At 48.6% G+C, this 21,548-nt stretch overlaps 1 protein-coding gene across 1 annotated transcript in view; it reads right to left on the bottom strand.

Moving 5' to 3' along the window:
* Positions 1 to 21,548, bottom strand: part of fras1 (Fraser extracellular matrix complex subunit 1) — a 747,542-nt gene that overhangs the window by 378,678 nt on the left and 347,316 nt on the right. Inside the window, exon 15 of the mRNA XM_085963231.1 lies at positions 179 to 322. Within this exon, the coding sequence (XP_085819357.1) occupies positions 179 to 322 (144 nt within the window). The remainder of the gene's footprint in view (positions 1 to 178; positions 323 to 21,548) is intronic.

Raw genomic sequence — 21,548 nt, 5'->3', positions numbered from 1 at the left:
AAAGTGTCTACACTACAATGGATACAACAGCATGAGTAGCAAATGACTTCTAATATGTAGACAATAGAGTACACATATGAAACTATGATTAACTGTCAACTAATGCTTTCAAACTAAAGAGAATTTTACAGGCTAACACAAAAGGATCACACCAGGTCTTTAAGAGATATAGGCTTACCATGGCAACTCCCATCCTTTGTGAAATATCCAGGTCCACAGTTGGCAACACAGGCACCGTCTTTGAGCAGATGTGATAGATCCCTGCAGCTAACACAATCAGTCTCTGAAGGACCGTGACATATCAAGCAGGATTCGTGGCAAGCTGAAAAAACATTTAAAAAAGTAACTGTCAGACCTATGTCTAAATATAAAAACGAAAGTCATGAACTTGCAGTTAATAATCCCCTCTCCATGTTCCTCTCCAATTTACCGTATAACTTTTTACATTCAGTCAAACATCATTACTCACACTGGGGCTCTTGGAAATGTTATCGGAGGCCATTCACTGCCTCAGAAAGCATATGTTGACTGTGCATTATACAGAACCAGTACACCAGTGAAATGAGGTATGCCTGCCTCCAGCAGGGAGCCCCACCCAGAGCGCAGGGGCATAGAGTGGGTTCAGGTCAGGTAAGCAGCTTGGACGTCCAACGATGACAACAATTTTTGAAAAATATATCAGTATTTGCCCCCTTAAACAGTAAAAGAAAAAATGACTTGTATTTATATAGTGCCTTTCACAACCACTGGACGTCTCAAAGCACTTTACAGCCAATGAAGTACTTTTGAAGTGCAGTCACTGTTGTAATGTGGGAAACGCGGCAGCCAATTTGCGCACAGCAAGGTCCCACAAACAGCAATGTGATAATGACCAGATAATCTGTTTTTGTTATGTTGGTTGAGGGATAAGTATTGGCCAGGACACCGGGAATAACCCCCCTGCTCTTCTTCGAAATAGTGCCATGGACTCTTTTACGTCCACCTGAGAGCAGACTTGGTTTAACGTCTCATCCGAAAGACGGCACCTCCAACAGTGCAGCACTCCCTCAGCACTGCACTGGAGTGTCAGCCTAGCTTTATGTGCTCAAGCCTGTAGGGGGCAATGCAAAGGGTTTTTCGATGTAACTGCCAGGATTGCGTACCATGGATTTTTCAGCTTCACTATGACAGTGAAACTAGTATGTAGTTTCTGGAAGAATTCCCTCTGGGATTGATTGATTTTGCCAGCAAACCTTTTTTGGGCCTTAGTACTGCCTGAATGGGACCTATATCAGCTGGCGTAGGTCTGGTTGCGCCAATTGGTGGCACGTTGAGTGGAATTCCCAGGGTAGACCCCCAAAGCTGCATGTCGACAGGAGAGGGGGTGCAGATAGACAACTCATGTACCCTCTGCTAACTGGGGTTTGGAATGGCTGTTACAGGGTGAAAACAAATCCACCCTCTGACCCCTCCAATCCACCCTCAGGCCCCACTGGGGTTCAGAGCGGTAGTTTATTAAATGTGAAGATCAAAACAATAAAGTCGGCTCTCTGAGCAAGAATTCACAGCTATGAACACTCAGCTGAATGAACATAACGATATATTTTCCTAAATTCGCTTTTTAACAGCACAAACACGTACATTTGGAGCAAGGTACACCATTTTATACCCACTTATAGGGGTCAACTTTCATCTTAAAAGTGATGAATGATAAGTGATGGGGGCCACAAGTCAGGTACACACCCAAATCCTCGCTATGTACTATAGGTACATGAAGCTCTGTACCAGCAGTACTAAAAATGAAAATTTACCCTTAACTGTTTCACTAAAGGTAGCAAACTGTAGAAAATATATCCCAAACATCTATATATAAAAGTGCCTTTTTCATCTGCATTATTTTCACTGAATAGCTATTTATCAAGTGTTCAGCTATCTGCAGTATGGCTACACTTTTTTGTTAACATTTTAACTTTGTCTTGCATAGTTCCCGTAAACATGGCTATCAACATGGTCTTCTTTCTGCCTCCCTTGAACACGCGGTTGTTAAATGCCCTGCCCATTGTGGTACTGAGCCATACAGACCAGGAAAGATCCAAGATCCAAGGATCAAACTCTATTCTGCGCTGAGCTGTTTGACCTTAACTGGGGTGGCAACAGGGTGCTATAATTGGCCTCAGTGCCTCCAGATTAGGGAGGGAATAAATCCATCCGCTTTTCCACTCCTGGTTATAGCTAGTGATCCCTACTGGGCTTGAGGTGATGATCGTTTTGTGCTCTGCTATGATGCCCCCGTAATCGAGTGACCTTCACCCTTCATTGTCTAGGTTCACATCTGAAGAACGGCCATTCTGATGAGTACCAGGAGATGGCTGGTGCCCACTGAACCATGCCGCTGCCTGAGCCAATACCTTCATGGGAGAAACTGGGGGGGAAGTCTTACATCACACATGATGTAATATTATTTTTATGTAAATTATTTCACAAATGGCACCATGAAAATGGGGATCAGTCCACAAATAATACTTCAATATAATTTGCTTTGGAAACTAACATTTATGTGTGATTTCATTCATTTTTAATAACTTACTTTTCTTAAGTTTGGTATAAACAGAATACATGATGAGAAAAGGTGGAGTATGATTTATGACACAGGCATAACTCACCTACAACTTTGTGCTATTTCATATTAGGTCAGCACACGCTTTGATGGCTCATCGCCATGTAACCTCTGAACCAACTTCTGTGCAATTTGTTTTACAAGTACAAAGCAACTATACTTTTATCATGCAATGTAGACAACTGAATTCTTTACATTCACTATGGTTCCACAAACAGGCATCTAAAGCTGCAGCTTAATCTGTCTCTCAAATACTTGGGGCATCTATCGTAAAAAGAACAGCTGTTTCAGCATGTCTGATTCAGCCAAGCAATTTATGCTGTCACTGGAGCAGAAATCCATGCTATTCCTTCACAGGAGATTCTACACAAAGTTTCTGTTCCAGACTGTCCCTTGCCAGTGCTGCTAAAGCATAAAACACAGGAACAAGGAGTGACTGAAAGTGACAGTAAGTTTGCAGATATGTGCCCCACTCCAGAGATTTTGAGCACCTAATCTAGGCTGAAACTTCAGTGTAGTACTGAGGGAGTGCTACATTGCCAGAGGTGCTATTCTTCAGATGAAAAGTTAACCGACAGCACCATCTGCCTATTCAGGTGGATATAAAATATTCCATGGCACTATTCAAGAACAGCAGGAGCTTCTCCTGGTGTTCTGCTAATATTAATCTCTCAAGCAAAATGAAGTTAACTGGTCATTCATCTCATTTGCTGTTTATGGGGTCTTGCTGTGCGAAATTGACTGCCATATTTGCCTACATAATCTTGGCTGAAACTTTATTACTGAGGGAGTGCTACACTCTCGGAGGTGCCATCTTTCCGATAAGATGTTACACTGAGGCCTTGTCAGCCTGTTCAGGTGGATGTAAAAGATTCCATGACACAACTCAAATAAGAGTAGAGTTCCCCCAATGTCCTGGACAACATTTTTCCATTAACCAAAACAGAATAATGGTTATTTATCTCAGTACTTTTTGAGGGACTTGTGCACCAATTAGTTGTCATGTATGCCGACAAAAAGTTACTATACTTCAAAATTAATTAATTGGCCGTGAATAGCTTTGTGGTGTCTGGAGCAGGAGAAAGGCACTATTTAAATGCAGGTTCTTTCTTACTTTCATATTACTTCATTACATGTAAGGATTATTGGGCAAGGAAGTGCAATATATTTCCATTTTAACTGTGTTCATATTACTTAAAGAACTCATGATATTACTTAAGTGGAGCAAAAAATGCAGTGCCAGTTTAAAGTCTGAAAATACAAGGCAGCTATTTTGGAATGACAGTATTAGTTGATTCAGTATTTTGTAGTGTTTCTTAGTGTGCTCAACACCAAGAGGTTTTTCCTTCAAAGTACAGGAGGATTATAGAAATGGGAATATGCCATGTGCTCCATTCAAAATTATGCTACTCCAAATTATGCACAAGATATACTCCAATTCAACTCAAATTTGATGTTACCTCAAAGAGTACCCAAAACAACAGGCACCACAAAGCTGCATATTTAAGGTTAGAGGTGAAAAAGACTTGCATTTATATAGTGCCTTTCACAATCTGAGGATGTCCCAAAGCCCTTTACAGCCAATGAAGTACTTTTGAAGTGTAGTCAATGTTGTAAGGTAGAAAACGTGACAGACAATTTGCACACAACAAGCTCCCACAAACAGCTTGGAATCATGGACATTTATGGCACAGAAGGAGACCATTCGGCCCATCGGGCTCGATTTTAATTCCTGAGGCGGGTTGGAGTCGGGTTGCGTGGTGGGCGGGTTCCGGAGCTGCTTCCGGTGGGATCAGCTGCAGATGTCCGATTTTGATTCAATTAGCTTGTTAATTTCAAGGAGGCGCGCTGGCCGGTCCAATGAGTGGGATCGGGTCGGCTGACTGACTCTGATGACGTCATCATAGTATCTGCTTTTAAAGCTGCCTTCCAGCCTGAGCCTTTCTATTCTGGTTTCCTGCACTTCTTTTCAAAGCTATGACTTCTTCCAGAGGCAAGGCAGCTCCTCAGTTTAATAATGAGTCACTCTAAGCTTTTGTGGATGCTGTCAGAGGGCGCAGGGAGATTCTCTTCCCTCTTGATGGCTGGAGGAAGCCTCCTCAGCAGACCAAGGCTGCGCATTGCTCAGGAGGTGAGCACAAGGCCCATTTATACACGGTCATGGATCCGGTGCCAAAAAAGCTTTAATGGTCTTGGGAGAACATCAAAATTGAGTATCCCATCTCACTTGCATTCACTCTGCTTCCCTTCTCCTCTCATCACCAATACTCTGCATTGTAAGCCTCCTCCTTCACATTCCACCGTACTCTTACTTCCCTTGCACCCTTTCCTATCCATCTCTGTCTCTGCACTGAATCACTTCAGCATCCTGCCAATGCACCATTTAGACTCGCTCTCACTGTCATGCAGTGACAACTAACAACGCACACCTTCCTCTTGGCACCTTACCCCATCTTCGTCTCATAGAAACATAGAAGATAGGAGCAGGAGTAGGCCATTCGGCCCCTCGAGCCTACTCCGCCATTCAATGCGATCATGGCTGATCATCCAAATTCAGTACCCGGTCCCTGCTTTCTCCCCATACCCCTTGATCCCATTAGCCTTAAGAAATATATCCAACTCCTTCTTCAATATATTTAATGAATTGGCCTCTACTGCCTTCTGTGGTAGAGAATTCCACAGGTTCACCACTCTCTGGGTGAAGAAATTGCTCCTCATCTCTGTCCTAAATGGCCTACCCCTTATCCTTAGACTGTGATCCCTGGTTCTGGACTCCCCGACCATCGGGAACATCCTTCCTGCATCTAGTCTGTCCAGTCCTGTCAGAATTTTATAAGTTTCAATAAGATCCCCTCTCATTCTTCTAAACTCCAGCGAGTACAAGCCCAATCGAGCCAATCTCTGCTCATACGTCATTTCTGCCATCCCAGCTATCAGTCTGGTGAATCTTCGCTGAACTCCTTCCATGGCAAGAACATCCTTCCTCAGATAAGGCGACCAAAACTGCACACAATACTCAAGCTGTGGTCTCACCAAGGCCCTGTATAACTGCAGCAAGACATCCTTGTTCCTGTACTCAAACCCTCTCGCTACAAAGGCCAACATACCATTTGCCTTCTTAACCGCCTGCTGCACCTGCATGCTTACCTTCAGCGACTGGTGCACAAGGACACCCAGGTCTCGTTGCACTTCCCCTTCTCTCAATCTATTGCCATTTAGATAATAATCTGCCTTCCTCTTTCTGCCACCAAAGTGGATAACCTCACATTTATCCACGTTATATTGCATCTGCCATGCTTTTGCCCAATCACCCAACCTATCCAAATCATCCTGAAGTTTCTTGGCATCATCCTCACAGCACACCCTCCCACCCAGCTTTGTGTCATCTGCAAATTTGGAGATATTACATCTAGTTCCCTTGTCTAGATCATTAATATATATTGTGAATAGCTGGGGTCCAAGGACCGATCCCTGCGGTACCCCACTAGTCACTGCCTGCCACTCGGAAAAAGACCCGTTTATTCCAACTCTTTGCTTTCTGTCTGCCAACCAGTTCTCTATCCAAGTCAATACCTTGCCCCCAATCCCATGTGCCTTAACTTTACACGCTAATCTCTTATGCGGGACCTTATCAAAAGCCTTCTGAAAGTCCAAATACACCACATCCACTGGTTCTCCCTTATCTATTTTACCAGTTACATCCTCAAAAAATTCCAGTAGATTAGTCAAGCACGATTTACCTTTTGTAAATCCATGTTGACTTTGTCCGATCCTGTCACTGTTTTCCAAGTGCTCTGCTATTACATCTTTTATAATAGGCTCTAGCATTTTCCCCACTACCGATGTCAGGCTTACCGGTCTGTAATTCCCCGTTTTCTCTCTACCACCTTTTTTGAATACTGGGGTAACATTAGCTACCCTCCAATCCATGGGTACTGTTCTAGATTCCATCGAATGTTGGAAGATGATCAGCAATACATCTACTATTTCTAGGGCCACTTCCTTAAGTACCCTAGGATGTAGATTGTCAGGCCCTGGGGATTTATCGGCCTTCAATCCCGTCAATTTCCCTAATGCCATTTCCCTACAAATACTGATTTCTTTCCGTTCCTCCCTTTCATCAGACCCTATGTTCCCCGACTTCTCTGGGAGGTTGTTTGTGTCCTCCTTTGTGAAGACAGAACCAAAATATGTATTTAATTGGTCTGCCATTTCTTTGTTCCCCATTATAAATTCCACTGATTCTGACTGCAAGGGACCTACGCTTGACTTCACCAATCTTTTTCTCTTCACATATCTATAAAAGCTTTTACAGTCAATTTTTATGTTCCCTGCAAGCTTACTCTCATATTCAATTTTCCCCTTCTTAATTAATCCCTTTGTCCTCCTTTGTTGAATCCTAAACTGCTCCCAATTCTCAGGTTTACTGCTTTTTCTGGCCAATTTATATGTCCTCTCCTTGGTTCTTATGCTATCCCTAATTTCCCTTGATAGCCATGGTTGAGTCACCTTTTTTGTTTTATTTTTATGCCAAACTGGGATGAACAAATTCTGTAGTTCATCCATGCGGTCTTTGAATGTTTGCCATTGCCTATCCACCGTCAACCCTTTGAGTAACATTCCCCAATCAATCCTACCCAACTCGCGCCTCAGGCCATCGTAGTTTCCTTTATTTAAATTCAGGAACCTAGTCTCTGAGTCAACTACTTCATTCTCCATCTTAATGAAGAATTCGATCATATTGTGATCGCTCCGACCCAAAGCTTCTATTAATCACACTCACTCCATCACTGTGGCTGAAACATCACTTGTGTCTGTCCTTGCAGGAAAAGATAGCCCACAATAAGAGGGAGAGAACACTGACTGGAGGAGGTACACCAACCCTTGCAACTTTGACCAGTGCTGAGGAGGCAGCAAATGAGATTGTTGGCGGGGGCGAGGACCTGGAAGTGGGCAATGGAGAGACAGGCAGCTGGTGACATAATAGAGTTTCATCCCTCTCAGAAAGCAATGGAATATGATGTTCATAGAGCATCGCGTTGTATCATCTGCACAAAAGGATGTGTCTGCTACATCAATATCAGATGTCTAATTCAGGCCTTTACTCTCCTACAGGACCATCGACCGCCCCCCTCCCCATGATCCGGGACGAAAAGGTGGACTACTCCTCAGAGGAACCTGTCACCAGGACTCAGCGCACCCAGCACCAGTGCAGCAATGCACACCACGTGGGGCCATCGCGAGTTCGAGTAGTGTTGCCACCTGGTCTATCACAGTACACAAGTGAGCATCAGCAGATGGTGGAGACAGTGACAGCAGTGGAGAGTCCCTTGTGGAGGTCGCCGGACTCTCCTAGCTCTGCTGAGCTGCATGCAGACGCTGTGTCTCTGGGCCTATCCAGAAAACGAGCGGTTTGTGAAATACAGGAACAAGTGCAGGTGTCTCTGGAAGGGTTTGCCTCCAGGATTAGTGCGAGTGTGGAGAGAATGGAGGAGTCCATCTATAACATCAGCACTACCGTGGTGGAGGCAATGGCGCATGAACACACCACGATGGATAGGATGGCAACCTCCATGGAAAGGATGGCTACCTCCGTGGAAAGGATGGCTATGGCCATGGAGGAAATGAGTTGCCAGAGTCAGGAAAACATGGTGACTGTTCAAAATAGAATGTCCTCTCTGGAGGAGCGATGGGCAGCTATTGAGCAGAGAGACCAGAGCTTCATGGACGTCCTTTTGATGAGGACTGCCAGTGCAGATACGGGTCCTCATAGTCCCCCTGAAATGCAGCAAGGTGCTCTCCAGCCACTTGCCAGCACTGAGCTGCGGCTGACCCATGAGAGGGATGTTGTTGGCAGGACAGAAGGAATTATGGGCTTCTCTCAAAGCGCTCGCATGACCATGCCACTGCGGAGCCCTCGGTCAGAGACCCACGTTGCAGAGACAACTGAGATGGCCGTTTCAGCCCCTGCACAACCGCAGGAAGAGCAGACTGTTGAAGAGCCCTCCCAGGCTCCCAAACCCAGAGGACACCTGCCAAAGGCATCTAAGCAGGCGCAGCATCCTAGTCAGCAAGGTGCCTCTACATCTGCTGAAGCTACAGGGGAAGCACCACGTAGAAGCACGCAAAAGAGAAAGATTAAGCACCTATTGTCACAAGGGCATTCAATTGGGTGATTTTTTTTTCTGACTCTTGCTGGTATATTTTGTCATGTGTTAAAGATAAATTATGTCAAACAGTTGATTGTGTGGCCTATGTGTTCTGGGAAATGGCAAAAGCGCACTGAGGGCTCAGGGCGACTTGAATTTGTAATGCTGATGGTAAAAGTGATAGGAAATAAGAGGGTATAGCAGAGATGAAGTATGACGTTGGACAAGTGTTGCCTGCAATTAGAGCCATATGGTGGCTGCCTATGGTCGAAGAGTAAGCTTATGGTAGTGTGGCATGGCAGTGTGCATACCCTGGATGACAGGCAGCAGTGAACTGGAGGGATGCTGCATTGGTCACAACAGGGCATGCAAGGCTCCCCTCGCCCTCCTCCTCCTACTCCTCTTCCCAGGAAGATCTGTGCTGAGCCACACGGCTGCTACTCCCCCGATTATGAGGACCAGGATGAGAGGGCATAAATGTTTCCCATCCCCTTGCTATAGATTTCATTTGAGGCGACAATATTGCAAGCGTACAGTCGAAGTGGCCTGAAATATTTCCATTCATGACACACTGCAGATGGGTGTCAGCATGAACAATCAGGTCAGTAGATATGCAAAATGTTATCCCATACCTACAAAGGCAAAGTTGTTGCATTTGAATGTCAGCCATGTTTCAGGGGCGCTTTTAAAGTGCTCCACCAATGCATAGAAATCATGTCCTCCAGCAACTCATCTCCTTGCACCCGGCCTGTTTCTGACAAGTTGGGAAACAGGAACCAGAAGCAGGAAAATGGGAAACCACTATGAAAATAGGATTAGCAAGGCAGTTAACAGGCTGTTAACTGCCTTAACTACCTGTCCCACCGGTTCCAGATGGGTTAGTTTGGGAGCGGCTAAACAGACACTCAGGGAAATTAGGTGGGGGTGGGATGGAGGCGGGTTGGGTGTCTGAAGCCATTTGTCCTGATTTTCCCAACAGACCCGCCTCCAAACCCGCCTCCTCAGAGCTATTAAAATCGAGCCCTTCGTGTCTATGCTGGTCGAAAAAGAGCTATACAGCCTAATCCCACTTTCCAGCTCTTGGCCAGTAGCCTTGTAGGTTGCAGCACTTCAAGTGCATATCCAAGTATTTTTTTAATGTGATTAGGGTTTCTGCCTCTACTACCCTTTCAGGCAGTGAGTTACAGACCCCCACCACCCTCTGGGTGAAAACATTTCACCTCAACTCCCCTCTAATCCTTGTACCAGTTACTTTAAATCTATGCCCCCTGGTTATTGATCTCTCTGCTGAGGGAAAAAGGTCCTTCCTATCCACTCTATCTAGGCCCCTCATAATTTTATACACCTCAATCAAGTCTCCCGTCAGCCTCCTCTGTTCTAAAGAAAATAACCCCGGCCTATCCTATCTTTCCTCATACCTAAAATTCTCCAGTCCCGGCAACATCGTCATAAATCTCCTCTGCACCCTCTCTAGTGCAATCACATCCTTCCTGTAATGTGGTGACCAGAACTGTACACAGTACTCTAGCTGAGGCCTAACTAGTGTTTTATACAGTTCAAGCATAACCCCCCTGCTCTTATATTCTAAGCCTCAGCTCATAAAGAAAAGTATCCCATATGCCTTCTTAACCACCTTATCTACCTGTCCTGCTACCTTCAGGGGTCTGTGGACATGCACTCCAAGGTCTCTGTTCCTCTACACTTCTCAGTATCCTACCATTTATTGTGTATTCCCTTGCCTTGTTAGCCCTCCCCAAATGCATTACCTCACACTTCTCAAGATTGAATTCCATTTGCCAATTATCTTCCCACCTGACCTGTCCATTGATATCTTCCTGCAGTCTACAGCTTTCTTCCTCACTTTCAACCACACGGCCAACTTTTGTATCATCTGCAAACTTCTTAATCATGCCCCCTACATTGAAGTCTAAATCATTGATATATACCACAAAAAGGGAGTTAGTGCTGAGCCCTGCGGAACCCCACTGGAAACAGCCTTCCAATCACAAAAACATCCGTCAACTATTACCCTTTGTTTCCTGCCACTGAGCCAGTTGTGGATCCAACTTGCCACTTTCCCTTGGATTCCATGGGCTTTTACTTATCTGACCAGTCTGCCATGTGGGGCCTTGCCAAAAGCCTTGCTAAAATCCACGTAGACTACATCAAACACGCTACCCTCATCAACCCTCCTCATTGAATTTTTTGAGGAGGTAATCAGGTTAGTCAGACACGACCTTCCCTTAACAAATCTGACTGTCCTTGATTATTCTGTGCCTTTCTAAATGACGATTAATACTGTCCCTCAGAATTTTTTCCAATAATTTTCCCACCACCAAGGTTAGGCTGACTGGCCTGTAATTACTCGCTCTATCCCTTTCTCCCTTTTAAGCGATGTGATAATTACCAGTTAAAGAAAGAACTTGCATTTCTACAGCATCTTTTTATTTCTCTCAGAAATATCCCAAAGTGCTTCATCTACAGTAAATGGGGGAAAAATTCAGTTGTTTGCGCCTCCCGTTAGCGCCTTAAGAGGGCGCTAATGGGGCACAAAGCAACTAGCGCCCGGGCGCGGCGATGCTTGCACCGCTCACGAAATTAACTAGACATTTTGCGGTGGCGCTAAACACTACCACCACGATCTCCTGCGCCAGCAGATCGTGTCGTCAGTCGCGTGCGCAACGCCCCGGACCGGATATTGAGTGGCGCCCCCTGCCTTACCGCCTGCCGCTAGCAACGACAGGTTGAGAGGAGCGTTTTGCAGTCAGGAAGGGACTGGAGGAACGCTATTTAAAGGTGACCGCTTCCTGCCTTTTTTTGTTGGTGACATTTTTGCACCACGCATTCTGAGAGAGAGAGAGAGAGACTTCTGGAGAGATTCAACGCTGTGTGAAGGAGTTTTGGGTACTGAGCAGCACTATGCAGGTTCATTTTGATTTGCCCTTCCTTGCTTTATCAGCGCTCTGAGGTAGCACCTCACTCCTCGGCCTTTGCGCCTTAAGACAGGTGTGAAGCGCCTGATTTAGCGCTCCAATCACCTCCAGGGGCGATAAAAGCCAAGTTTGCCGTCGGAGGCGATAATTAGCGCCAGGCGCTAAACTTTGCGCAAGGGCGATAATGGCGCCCCAAAAGGGGCGATACTGAATTTTTCCCCCATTGACTTGAAGTGCAAACACTGTTGTTGCATAGGCAAACATGGTAGCCATTTCGCACACAGCTAGACCCCACAAATAATAATGAGATTAATGACCAGTTAATTTATTTTTGGTGATGTTGTTTGAGGGAGGATCATTGGCCAGACCAGGAGGACTCCCCATTGTTCTTTGTAAAGTAATACGAGACCATCAACATTCACCTGAACCACAAGAATAGGTAAATGGAGCCTTAGTTAAATGTTTCATCTGAGAAGCAGCATGTCTGACAATGCATCAGCCCTTCAGTACTGCACTGATGTCTCAGCCCAGAATCTGGGCCCAACTTCTGGAGATGGGCTTGAACCTGCAACCTTTTGACTCAGAACAGTACGAACTGAGCCTGCATGAAACATATCAGAATACACGACACATAGGTCCTAATTCATAATAACATGGCAAAGTCACAGAATTAATTGCTCCGTGGAATTAATTCACTCTCCGTATTACATTATTAATATCCTATTTCTGTGCTTCACATTATAGGTTTGATTGTTTCTTGCCTGATCAAGAAACCTTAATGCCAGATAGTTCTGATAAAACTATGACAGCAGTCGTATGTGAGTCATTACGTTATCTGGTGCATGTAAATTCCCACAGCATTTTCAGTGTTGAATTATCAAAGCCTTTATACTGTACTAGCTGGAGTGCCCGACGGTGCCGAGGGTTTTTTGAGGGCATGTTGTTGTTGGAAGAGAGAGAGAGAGAGGGGAAGAGAGAGGGGGAAGGAGAGAGAGAGAAAGGGAGAAGGAGAGAGAGAGAAAGGGGGACGGAGAGAGAGAGAGAGGGGGGGAAGGAGAGAGAGAGAGGAGGAAAGAGAGAGAGAGAGGGGGAAGGAGAGAGAGAAAGAGGGGGAAGGAGAGAGAGAGAGGGAAGGAGAGAGAGAGAGGGAAGGAGAGAGAGAGAGAGAGGGAAGGAGAGAGAGAGAGAGGGAAGGAGAGAGAGAGAGAGCGGGAAGGAGAGAGAGGGGGGAGGGAGAGAGAGAGAGAGAGAGAGGGGGGAGGAAAGAGGGGGGAGGAGAGGGAGGGGGGAGGAGAGAGAGGGGGGAGGAGGGGGGGAGGACAGAGGGGGGAGGAGAGAGAGAGGGGGAGGAGAGAGAGAGGGGGAGGAGAGAGGGGGGAGGAGAGGGGGGGGAGGAGAGGGGGGGAGGAGAGGGGGGAGGAGAGGGGGGGAGGAGAGAGGGGGAGGAGAGAGGGGGGAGGAGAGAGGGGGGAGGAGAGAGGGGGGAGGGAGGGAGAGAGAGAGGGGGAGGGAGAGAGAGAGAGGGGGGAGGAAAGAGAGGGGGGGAGGAGAGAGGGGGGAGGAGAAGGGAGAGGGGGGAGGGGAGGAGAGGGGAGAAGGGAGGAGAGGGGAGGGGGGAGGAGAGAGGGGGGAGGAGAGGGGGGAGGAGAGGGGGGGAGGAGAGGGGGGGAGGAGAGAGAGAGAGAGGGGGGAGGAGAGAGAGGGGGGGAGGAGAGAGAGAGGGGAGGAGAGAGGGGAAGGAGAGGGGGGGAGCAGAGAGGGGGGAGGAGAGAGAGAGAGAGAGAGAGAGAGAGAGAGGGGGAGGGAGCCCGTCCTTGGTGAGCCGGAGGCCCCGTGCGTGGCGTAGTGGTCAGGCCCGGCGCGAGTGACCCCAGCCTCCGTTCTGCCCCGCCAGCATTTAGGAAGATGGAGGCGATGGCTCTGCGGAGCTCAGTACCGCCCCGCCAGCCTTTACGAAGATGGCGGCGATCGCGGGTCGCTTGTTTGTAATCGGGGCCAGCAGGACGGGCGGGGCCTAGGTCGGGCGTGGCTGGCGAGGAGAGGCCGAGGCCTGCAGGCGGGGTAACCCTCTAAGGTTGCGGCGCCAGGCGGAGGCAGCGAGTCAAGAGCAAAAAAATAGGGTGAAAGCTAGGAAAATTAAAGAGCTTAGAAAAGATATTTACAAATTAATTTACTTTTTTTTAAAACAATTTAATTGTGTTACTTAATGCGGCGGGTGCCCGTGTTCGGCATTAAAAAAATGGGGGCGAAGTTTAGGAATCAAGATGGCGGCCACTCACCTCAGCTCAGAAGGATTAGGCCCGCCCAGACACGCAATGAAACGCCCCCCGTGACGCACCGATTAGTCAACCATCAGGTCACTCAACTGTAGGATTGGTCAACCATCACGTCAGTCAACGCTATCCCCTGTAGGATGGCCCGCCCACACACACAATGAACCCCCCACCCCCGTGATGCACCGATTGGTCAACCATCACGTCACTCAACGCTATCCCCTGTACGATTGGTCAACCATCACGTCACTCAACGCTATCCCCTGTACGATTGGTCAACCATCACGTCACTCAACGCTAATGAGCAGAGTTGTCCATTTTTTGAACCTTTTTTTGTATACTGTCCGAACAATTATTGTCTGACCAAAAGGTAAATACACCTATGACACTTCCATAATCATAAGCTTTCTTTTGATATAACATATGTACAGGTTCGCTCTATAACTTTTGAGTGTATAGAGGACAGACAGACAGATCAACCGCTTTATTATGTACTGATGCCGAGGGTTTTTTGAGGGCATGTTGTTGTTGGAAGAGAGAAAGAGAGAGAGAATGGGGGGGAGTAGAGAGAGACGGGGGGGTGGGAGAGAGAGAGAGAGACTGGGGGGAAGAAAGAGAGCGACTGGGGGGAAGAGAGAGAGCGACTGGGGGGAAGAGAGAGAGCGACTGGGGGGAAGAGAGAGAGCGACTGCGGGGAAGAGAGAGAGCGACTGCGGGGAAGTGAGTGCGAGAGACTGGGGGGGAGAGAGAGAGATGGGGGAGAGAGAGAGAGTGAGAGAGCCTGGGGGGAGAGAGAGAGAGAGACTGGGGGAGAGAGAGAGACTGGGGGAGAGCGAGAGAGAGAGAGACTGGGAGAGAGAGAGAGAGAGACTGGGGGGGAGAGAGAGCGAGAGACTGGGGGAGAGAGAGAGAGAGACTGGGAGAGAGAGAGAGAGACTGGGGGGGAGAGAGAGAGAGAGACTGGGGGAGAGAGACTGGGAGAGAGAGAGAGAGACTGGGAGAGAGAGAGAGAGACTGGGGGGGGAGAGAGAGCGAGAGACTGGGGGAGAGAGAGCGCGAGAGACTGGGGGAGAGAGAGCGAGAGACTGGGGGAGAGAGAGCGAGAGACTGGGGGAGAGAGAGCGAGAGACTGGGGGAGAGAGAGCGAGAGACTGGGGGAGAGAGAGCGAGAGACTGGGGGAGAGAGAGCGAGAGACTGGGGGAGAGAGAGCGAGAGACTGGGGGAGAGAGAGCGAGAGACTGGGGGAGAGAGAGCGAGAGACTGGGGGAGAGAGAGCGAGAGACTGGGGGAGAGAGAGCGAGAGACTGGGGGAGAGAGAGCGAGAGACTGGGGGAGAGAGAGCGAGAGACTGGGGGAGAGAGAGCGAGAGACTGGGGGAGAGAGGGCGAGAGACTGGGGAGAGAGAGCGAGAGACTGGGGGAGAGAGAGAGAGAGAGAGAGCCTTTGACTCTATATGGCACGAAGGGCTCTATTATAAACTTCTTCAGTGTGGAATAGGGGGCAAAGTCTATGACCTTATTAAATCAATGTATCTGAAAAACAAATGCGGGGTTAAAATTGGAGACAAACGCACCGATTTCTTCACCCAGAGAAGAGGCGTCCGGCAGGGCTGCAATTTGAGCCCGACCCTGTTCAACATATACATAAATGAATTAGCAGACATGCTGGAGCAAAGCGAGTCACCAGGTCTCCATCTCCTGGATGGAGAAGTGAAGTCCCTGTTCTATGCGGACGACCTGGTTCTGCTGTCTCCCACAGAACAGGGATTACAGCAACAACTAGACCTACTCGACAAATACTGCCAAAATTGGGCTCTAACAGTAAATCTAAAGAAAACCAACATCATGATTTTTCAGAAAAGACCCAGATGTCAGGAAAACAAATACCAGTTTACCCTCAGTGATACCACTATAGGACACACTATGAGCTACACCTACCTTGGTCTAACTATTACAGCATCAGGGAGCTTCAGCATAGCAGTGAATGCACTAAAAGAAAAAGCCCGAAGAGCCCTATATGCAATAAAAAGAAAATTCTACAACATCCAAATCCCAATCAAAATCTGGCTCAAAATTTTTGACAGCATAATCCTGCCCATTGCACTGTACGGTAGTGAAGTTTGGGGCCCGCTAAATCACCAAAGCTACACTAAATGGGAAAAACACACAATAGAAGCCCTACATGCAGAATTCTGCCGAAGCATCCTTCGCACCCAAAGAAAAACGCCAACAAATGCATGCAGAGCCGAACTAGGCAGATACCCACTGATAATAAACATCCAAAAACGAGCACTAAACTTCCTAAATCACCTCAAATCTAGCTCCCCAGACACCCTTCATTTCAAAGCCTTTCAGACCCAAGAGCTAAACCCAGAAAAGAGTCCCCTGAGTCAGCTGCTACTGAAACTAAGTACTCAGCCGGACCCTGACCAGCCCCAGACCAACACAGCCGTCCAAACACCAATCCGAGTGAACCAAATCATTAAAAAATGCAAAGAAACCTACCTGGAACATTGGAACAAAATAACCGAAAGCCAAAGCAGATTAGAATGTTACCGGGCCCTAAAAAGAGAATATAAACTGGCAGACTACCTCACGACCATCAGAGACACAAAACAGAGACAGACCCTCACCAGGTACAGACTAAGCGACCACCAACTGGAAATTGAAAAAGGCAGATACAAGAAATCCTGGCAGCCTAGAGAGAATAGAATATGCGATCAATGTCTGGCTGGCGAGGTTGAAACAGAAATGCATTTCCTCCTAAAATGCGAAAAATTCAACACATCAAGAAACATATTATTCAACAAGCTAAGCCAAACAACCCCAGATTTCAAGGAATTGGATGATCTGTCAAAATTGAGATTAGTCCTAGGAGAAGGAGACAGACCATACCTTGGGGCTAAATATGTAACAACATGTCACAACCTGAGGACTGTTTAAAAGTAAGACTGTTTAAAATTAATATTGAACGTACCAAATGAAGTAGAAAGACTGTTTAAAATTAATATTGTTTAAAAGTAATATTGTATATACCCAACAAATGTCAAATCGATTGACACCTACAGAATGTTGGAAAACTGTACCTTTTTGCTATGTAAGCTTTGGCAATATGGTTCTCTGTAAACTTTCATGCCAATAAAGCATTTGAACTGAACTGAACTGAACTGACTGGGGGAAAGAGAGAGAGAGAGAGAGAGAGAGAGAGAGAGAGAGACTGGGGGGGGAAAGAGAGAGAGACTGGGGGAGAGAGACCGGGAGAGAGAGAGACTGGGAGAGAGAGAGACTGGGAGAGAGAGAGAGAGAGACTGGGGGGGGAGAGAGAGCGAGAGACTGGGGGAGAGAGAGCGAGAGACTGGGGGAGAGAGTGCGAGAGACTGGGGGAGAGAGAGCGAGAGACTGGGGGAGAGAGAGCGAGAGACTGGGGGAGAGAGAGCGAGAGACTGGGGGAGAGAGAGCGAGAGACTGGGGGAGAGAGAGAGAGAGAGAGAGAGAGACTGGGGGAAAGAGAGAGAGAGAGAGAGAGAGACTGGGGGGGAGAGAGAGAGAGAGAGAGACTGGGGGAGAGAGAGAGAGAGAGACGGGGGGAAGAGAGAGAGAGAGAGACTGGGGGAGAGAGAGAGAGAGACTGGGGGAGAGAGAGAGAGAGACTGGGGGAGAAGAGAGAGAGAGACTGGGGGGAGACTCACCGCTGCCGCCAACTACTCGCAGCACGTTTGCAGCCGGCCGTCTGATGGCGCGGCACTCCGAGGTCAGGTAAGGAGGAGGACGGTGGGTAGAGCGGAGCCCTGGGCCTGACCTCCCGCTCGGAGCCCGGGAGCCCCGGGGCGGCGGCACTGCCTGCAGCGGGCAGAGAGCAGCCCCGAGTCCTCCCTGCGTGAGGAGGAGGAGGGGCTGCGGCAGAAAACGCTGCCCCGCTCACAGCCATCAAAGCAGGAGCGCGTTTCTTCCTCCGGCCGGCCAATCGTGGCCTAGCGCTTCAGGCCCGGCCGGGCTCTTGGGATGCGACTGAACACGGGGGCGGGGTCAACGGCCCTGGGTGGACGTGCGCGTGCGCCGTGCCTCCGGGGCTTGTTGTTGTTGGCGGTTGCACTGAGGCTGCAGCGCGAGCGCGAATGAAGTTCGAGCAACTTCCAAGCAGATTGAGTTGTCCTGCCACAGCCTCAGTTCCGCCCCACCAGCCTTTAAAAAGATGGCGGTGGTGGCTACGCTCGGCTCAGACCCGCCCGGCCAGCCTTTAGAAAGATGGCGGCGATCGCGGGCCGCTTGTTGAGCGGGACGGGAGGTGCCTAGCTCGGGCGTGGCTGGGCAACAGAGGCCGAGGCTTCGAGGCCTGGAAAAACGGTGAAAGGTAGGAAAATTAATGAGGTTAGAGAAAAGATTTACAAATTAATTAACTTTTTTTAAAAACAATTTGGCCTAGAAATTCAGTTGCTTGCGCCACCAGTTTGCGCCCAAAGAGGCCACTCAGAGGCTTTAGCGCCACTGGCCACAACCACCGCGATATTTAGCGGGGCGCTAATGGCGGCATTAGCCTGTAGCGCTGCGCTGCCACCGATGACGTCATCGGTGTGCGCAGCGCCCCGCTACCGCCCCGAGCGCCATATTAGGTCGCCGCCGCCTCTTCCGCGCCGGCCGCAAATAGCGACCGGTACACAGGGGCCTACCTGTGGCGGTAGTGGGGCAAGTTAAGGTGGAGGTGCGGCCGGCCGGTTTTTCGGCGGCCGCCTACCCGCACCTCTGTCCCTGGCCTCCTACACCCCACACCCCCGCGGCATTGCCGGCTGTTTCCCGAGAGCCCGGCACTTCTCCTTGGTGCCGGGCTCATTTGCCGGCACTCGCGAGCGGGGATCGCGCTGTTGCAGGCACCTCCCCCTTAACAGTGGGAGGAAGGCCTGCAGTACCGCAGCCTGCCGTGCCGCAGCGGGTGGCGCTGCGGCCCTTTGCGCGCCGAAATTCAGTTTCAGCGCCCCAAGCGGGGCGCCTAAAGCCTTGTTTAGCGGCTGGCTTCCATTTGGGGCGCTGAAACTGAATATCCCGATGGCGCAAGTGGCTCCGCGCGCAGCGGTAATTCCGGCGCCCAGGCGAGCTTGGCGCCCCAAACTGAATTTTTAGCCCTTTGTGTTTTAAAAGCAACTTTTTTTTGCTGGAAATCTAGATTTGAAAATAAACACGCAGAAAGTGGGAAAAAGAAATGAAGAGTTAGGAATCAAGATGGCGGCCACTCACCTCAGCTCAGAAGGATTAGGCCCGCCCAGACACACACCGATTGGTCAACCATCAGGTCACTGAACTGTAGGATTGGTCAATCATCACGTCACTCAACTCTAGGATGGCCCGCCCGCACACGCAATGAACCCACCCCCGTGACGCAGCGATTGGTCAACCATCGTGTCGCTCGACTGTACGATTGGTCAACCTTCACATCACTCAATGCTAATGAGCGGATAATGAGCGGAATTTTGAACTTTTTTGGATACCGTCTGAACAATTTTTGCCTGACCAAAAAGTAAATACGCTTATGACCATTCCGGAATCATAAGCTTTCTTTTGCTACAACACATGTGTAGGTACGCTCTATAACTTTTGAGTGTATAAAGTACATACAGACAGACAGACAGAAGAGCTCTTTTATATATTAGATATATAGATAGATAGATACTGTACGTTATTTTTAGGGATTCTAGCAGAAAGTTAGCAAGTCTTATAGAGAAGGCATCAGCAAAAAAATACACCATTGGTCACTGGCACAACCAATGCCCTGGTGTCTGGAGCAGGCCCAGCCAATATGTAGCTGGAGTCAGCTTCTCAATTTCAAGCTTCTCAACTCTCTTTTTATAGCCTCACTCACTGGCTGATGTGGAGACCCATCTAGCTTCACCATCCACCCCATCTTGTAGCTCCAATAATGCAGAAAGTAGAGTGACAAGAAAACTGTTGAAAGTGCAAAAAGAAGAAAAAGGGAAGAGGAGAAAGCAGGAAAATAAGAAGTAAAGAAAAGTAAGAGAAGAGACAAAAGTGAACAGTGAAAAACAAAAGCGGAGAGGAGCAACAGAAGAGAAAGAGTCATGAAGGAGAAGACTTATCACTACCATTCTTAGCTAAAGGGATGAGAGGGACTAAGGGCTCGATTTTGCCAGGCCCGAGGAGGCGAGATTGGAGGCGTGTGAGTTGCTAAAAATCGCAAAAAATGGCAGGCAGGCCCGATCCCACCTCCATCCCGCCTCCGAGCAATTTTCCCACATGCGAGTTTTCTGACTCCGTTTCAATCCCGCCTCCAAGAGGCGGGATAGGCCCTTAAGGCCCTTAACAACCACTTAATTGCCTCTATAATCCCATTTTGAGAGGCCTTTCTGATTTTAACCCTTTTCCCATGTTCCGCACGCCTCCTCTGGAACACGCCAGTGAATCCGGGCGGCTTCACAAGTGGACTGCTTACTAACAGCTGCAGCTCCACAATTATAAAGGAGTTTTCACCAATCATCATTTGCTGGTGGCAGAACTTTGTTGACTCATGTCTGGGGAACTTTTAGCAGGCATACTCATTGTTCTTGAAAGTTTGGAGCCTGACACCCATCTCCAGTGTGACCTCATGGGAAACCCCTCTCCCCACCTTGACTGAGCGCTTCCTCAACTGAGATATTTACCAGAAGAATGGGAACTATTTATTTCCTTTCCTCCTGGACATCAGATTCGGACGAAGACCAGCCGCGGCAGCAGCAGAACCCTGACCAACAGCAGCACCAACTGCAGGAGCAACAGCAGGAGCGGCAAGCTGCTGCTCACCAACCTGAAGCTGCACAGGCCAGAAGGCACCAGCCCATGGGAGCACGTCGGCGCAGGAGATACCCCAAAAACAGGGTCTACAGACAGAGGATCAGCTACCTCAACATGACTGAGCAGCAGTGCCAAAGGAGGCTCAGACTTTCGTGAGAGGTAGTGGGTGACATCTGCGCAATGCTGCAGCAAAACCTGGAGCCCAGAGGAGCAGGTGGACACCCCTTATCAGTAGCCGTCAAAGTCACCACCGCACTCAACTTTTTAGTTTCAGGCTCATTCCAGGGATCAGCAGCAGACATCAGCAGCGTCTCCCAGGCGGCCGCGCACACTTGCATCATGCAGGTAACCGATGCCCTTTTTGCCATTGCGCATAAAAACATCAATTTCTCCAAGGATCAAGCCAGTGTAACTGCGCGTGCGGTTGGGTTCGACAATCTGGCAGGCTTTCCAAGGATGCAGGGCGTCGTTGACTGCACACATGTGGCCCTAAAGGCACCCCATCACAATCCAGGTATTTTTGTCAACCGCAAGGGATTCCACTCCCTCAACGTACAGCTGGTGTGTGACCACAAGAAGGAAATTTTGCATGTTTGTGCCAAGTACCCTGGCAGTTGCCAGGACTCCTTCATCCTGCGCCAGTCTAGTGTGCCTCAGCTCTTCAGTCTGCCAGACCAACTTTTCGGATGGCTACTTGGAGACAAGGGCTATCCACTGAAGACGTGACTAATGACGCCGTTGAGGAGCCCTTCCAACGATGCAGAGGAGCGCTACAACTCCAGCCACATGTTCACCAGATCCATAATTGAGCAAACCATCG

The sequence above is a fragment of the Somniosus microcephalus genome, chromosome 2, assembly GCF_052327205.1.
Source record: "Somniosus microcephalus isolate GS21.2 chromosome 2, FLI_Smic_1.0, whole genome shotgun sequence".
NCBI lineage: Eukaryota > Metazoa > Chordata > Chondrichthyes > Squaliformes > Somniosidae > Somniosus > Somniosus microcephalus.
The sequence above is the reverse complement of the archived record's forward strand: the minus strand, read 5'-3'. Positions and strand labels throughout refer to the sequence as shown.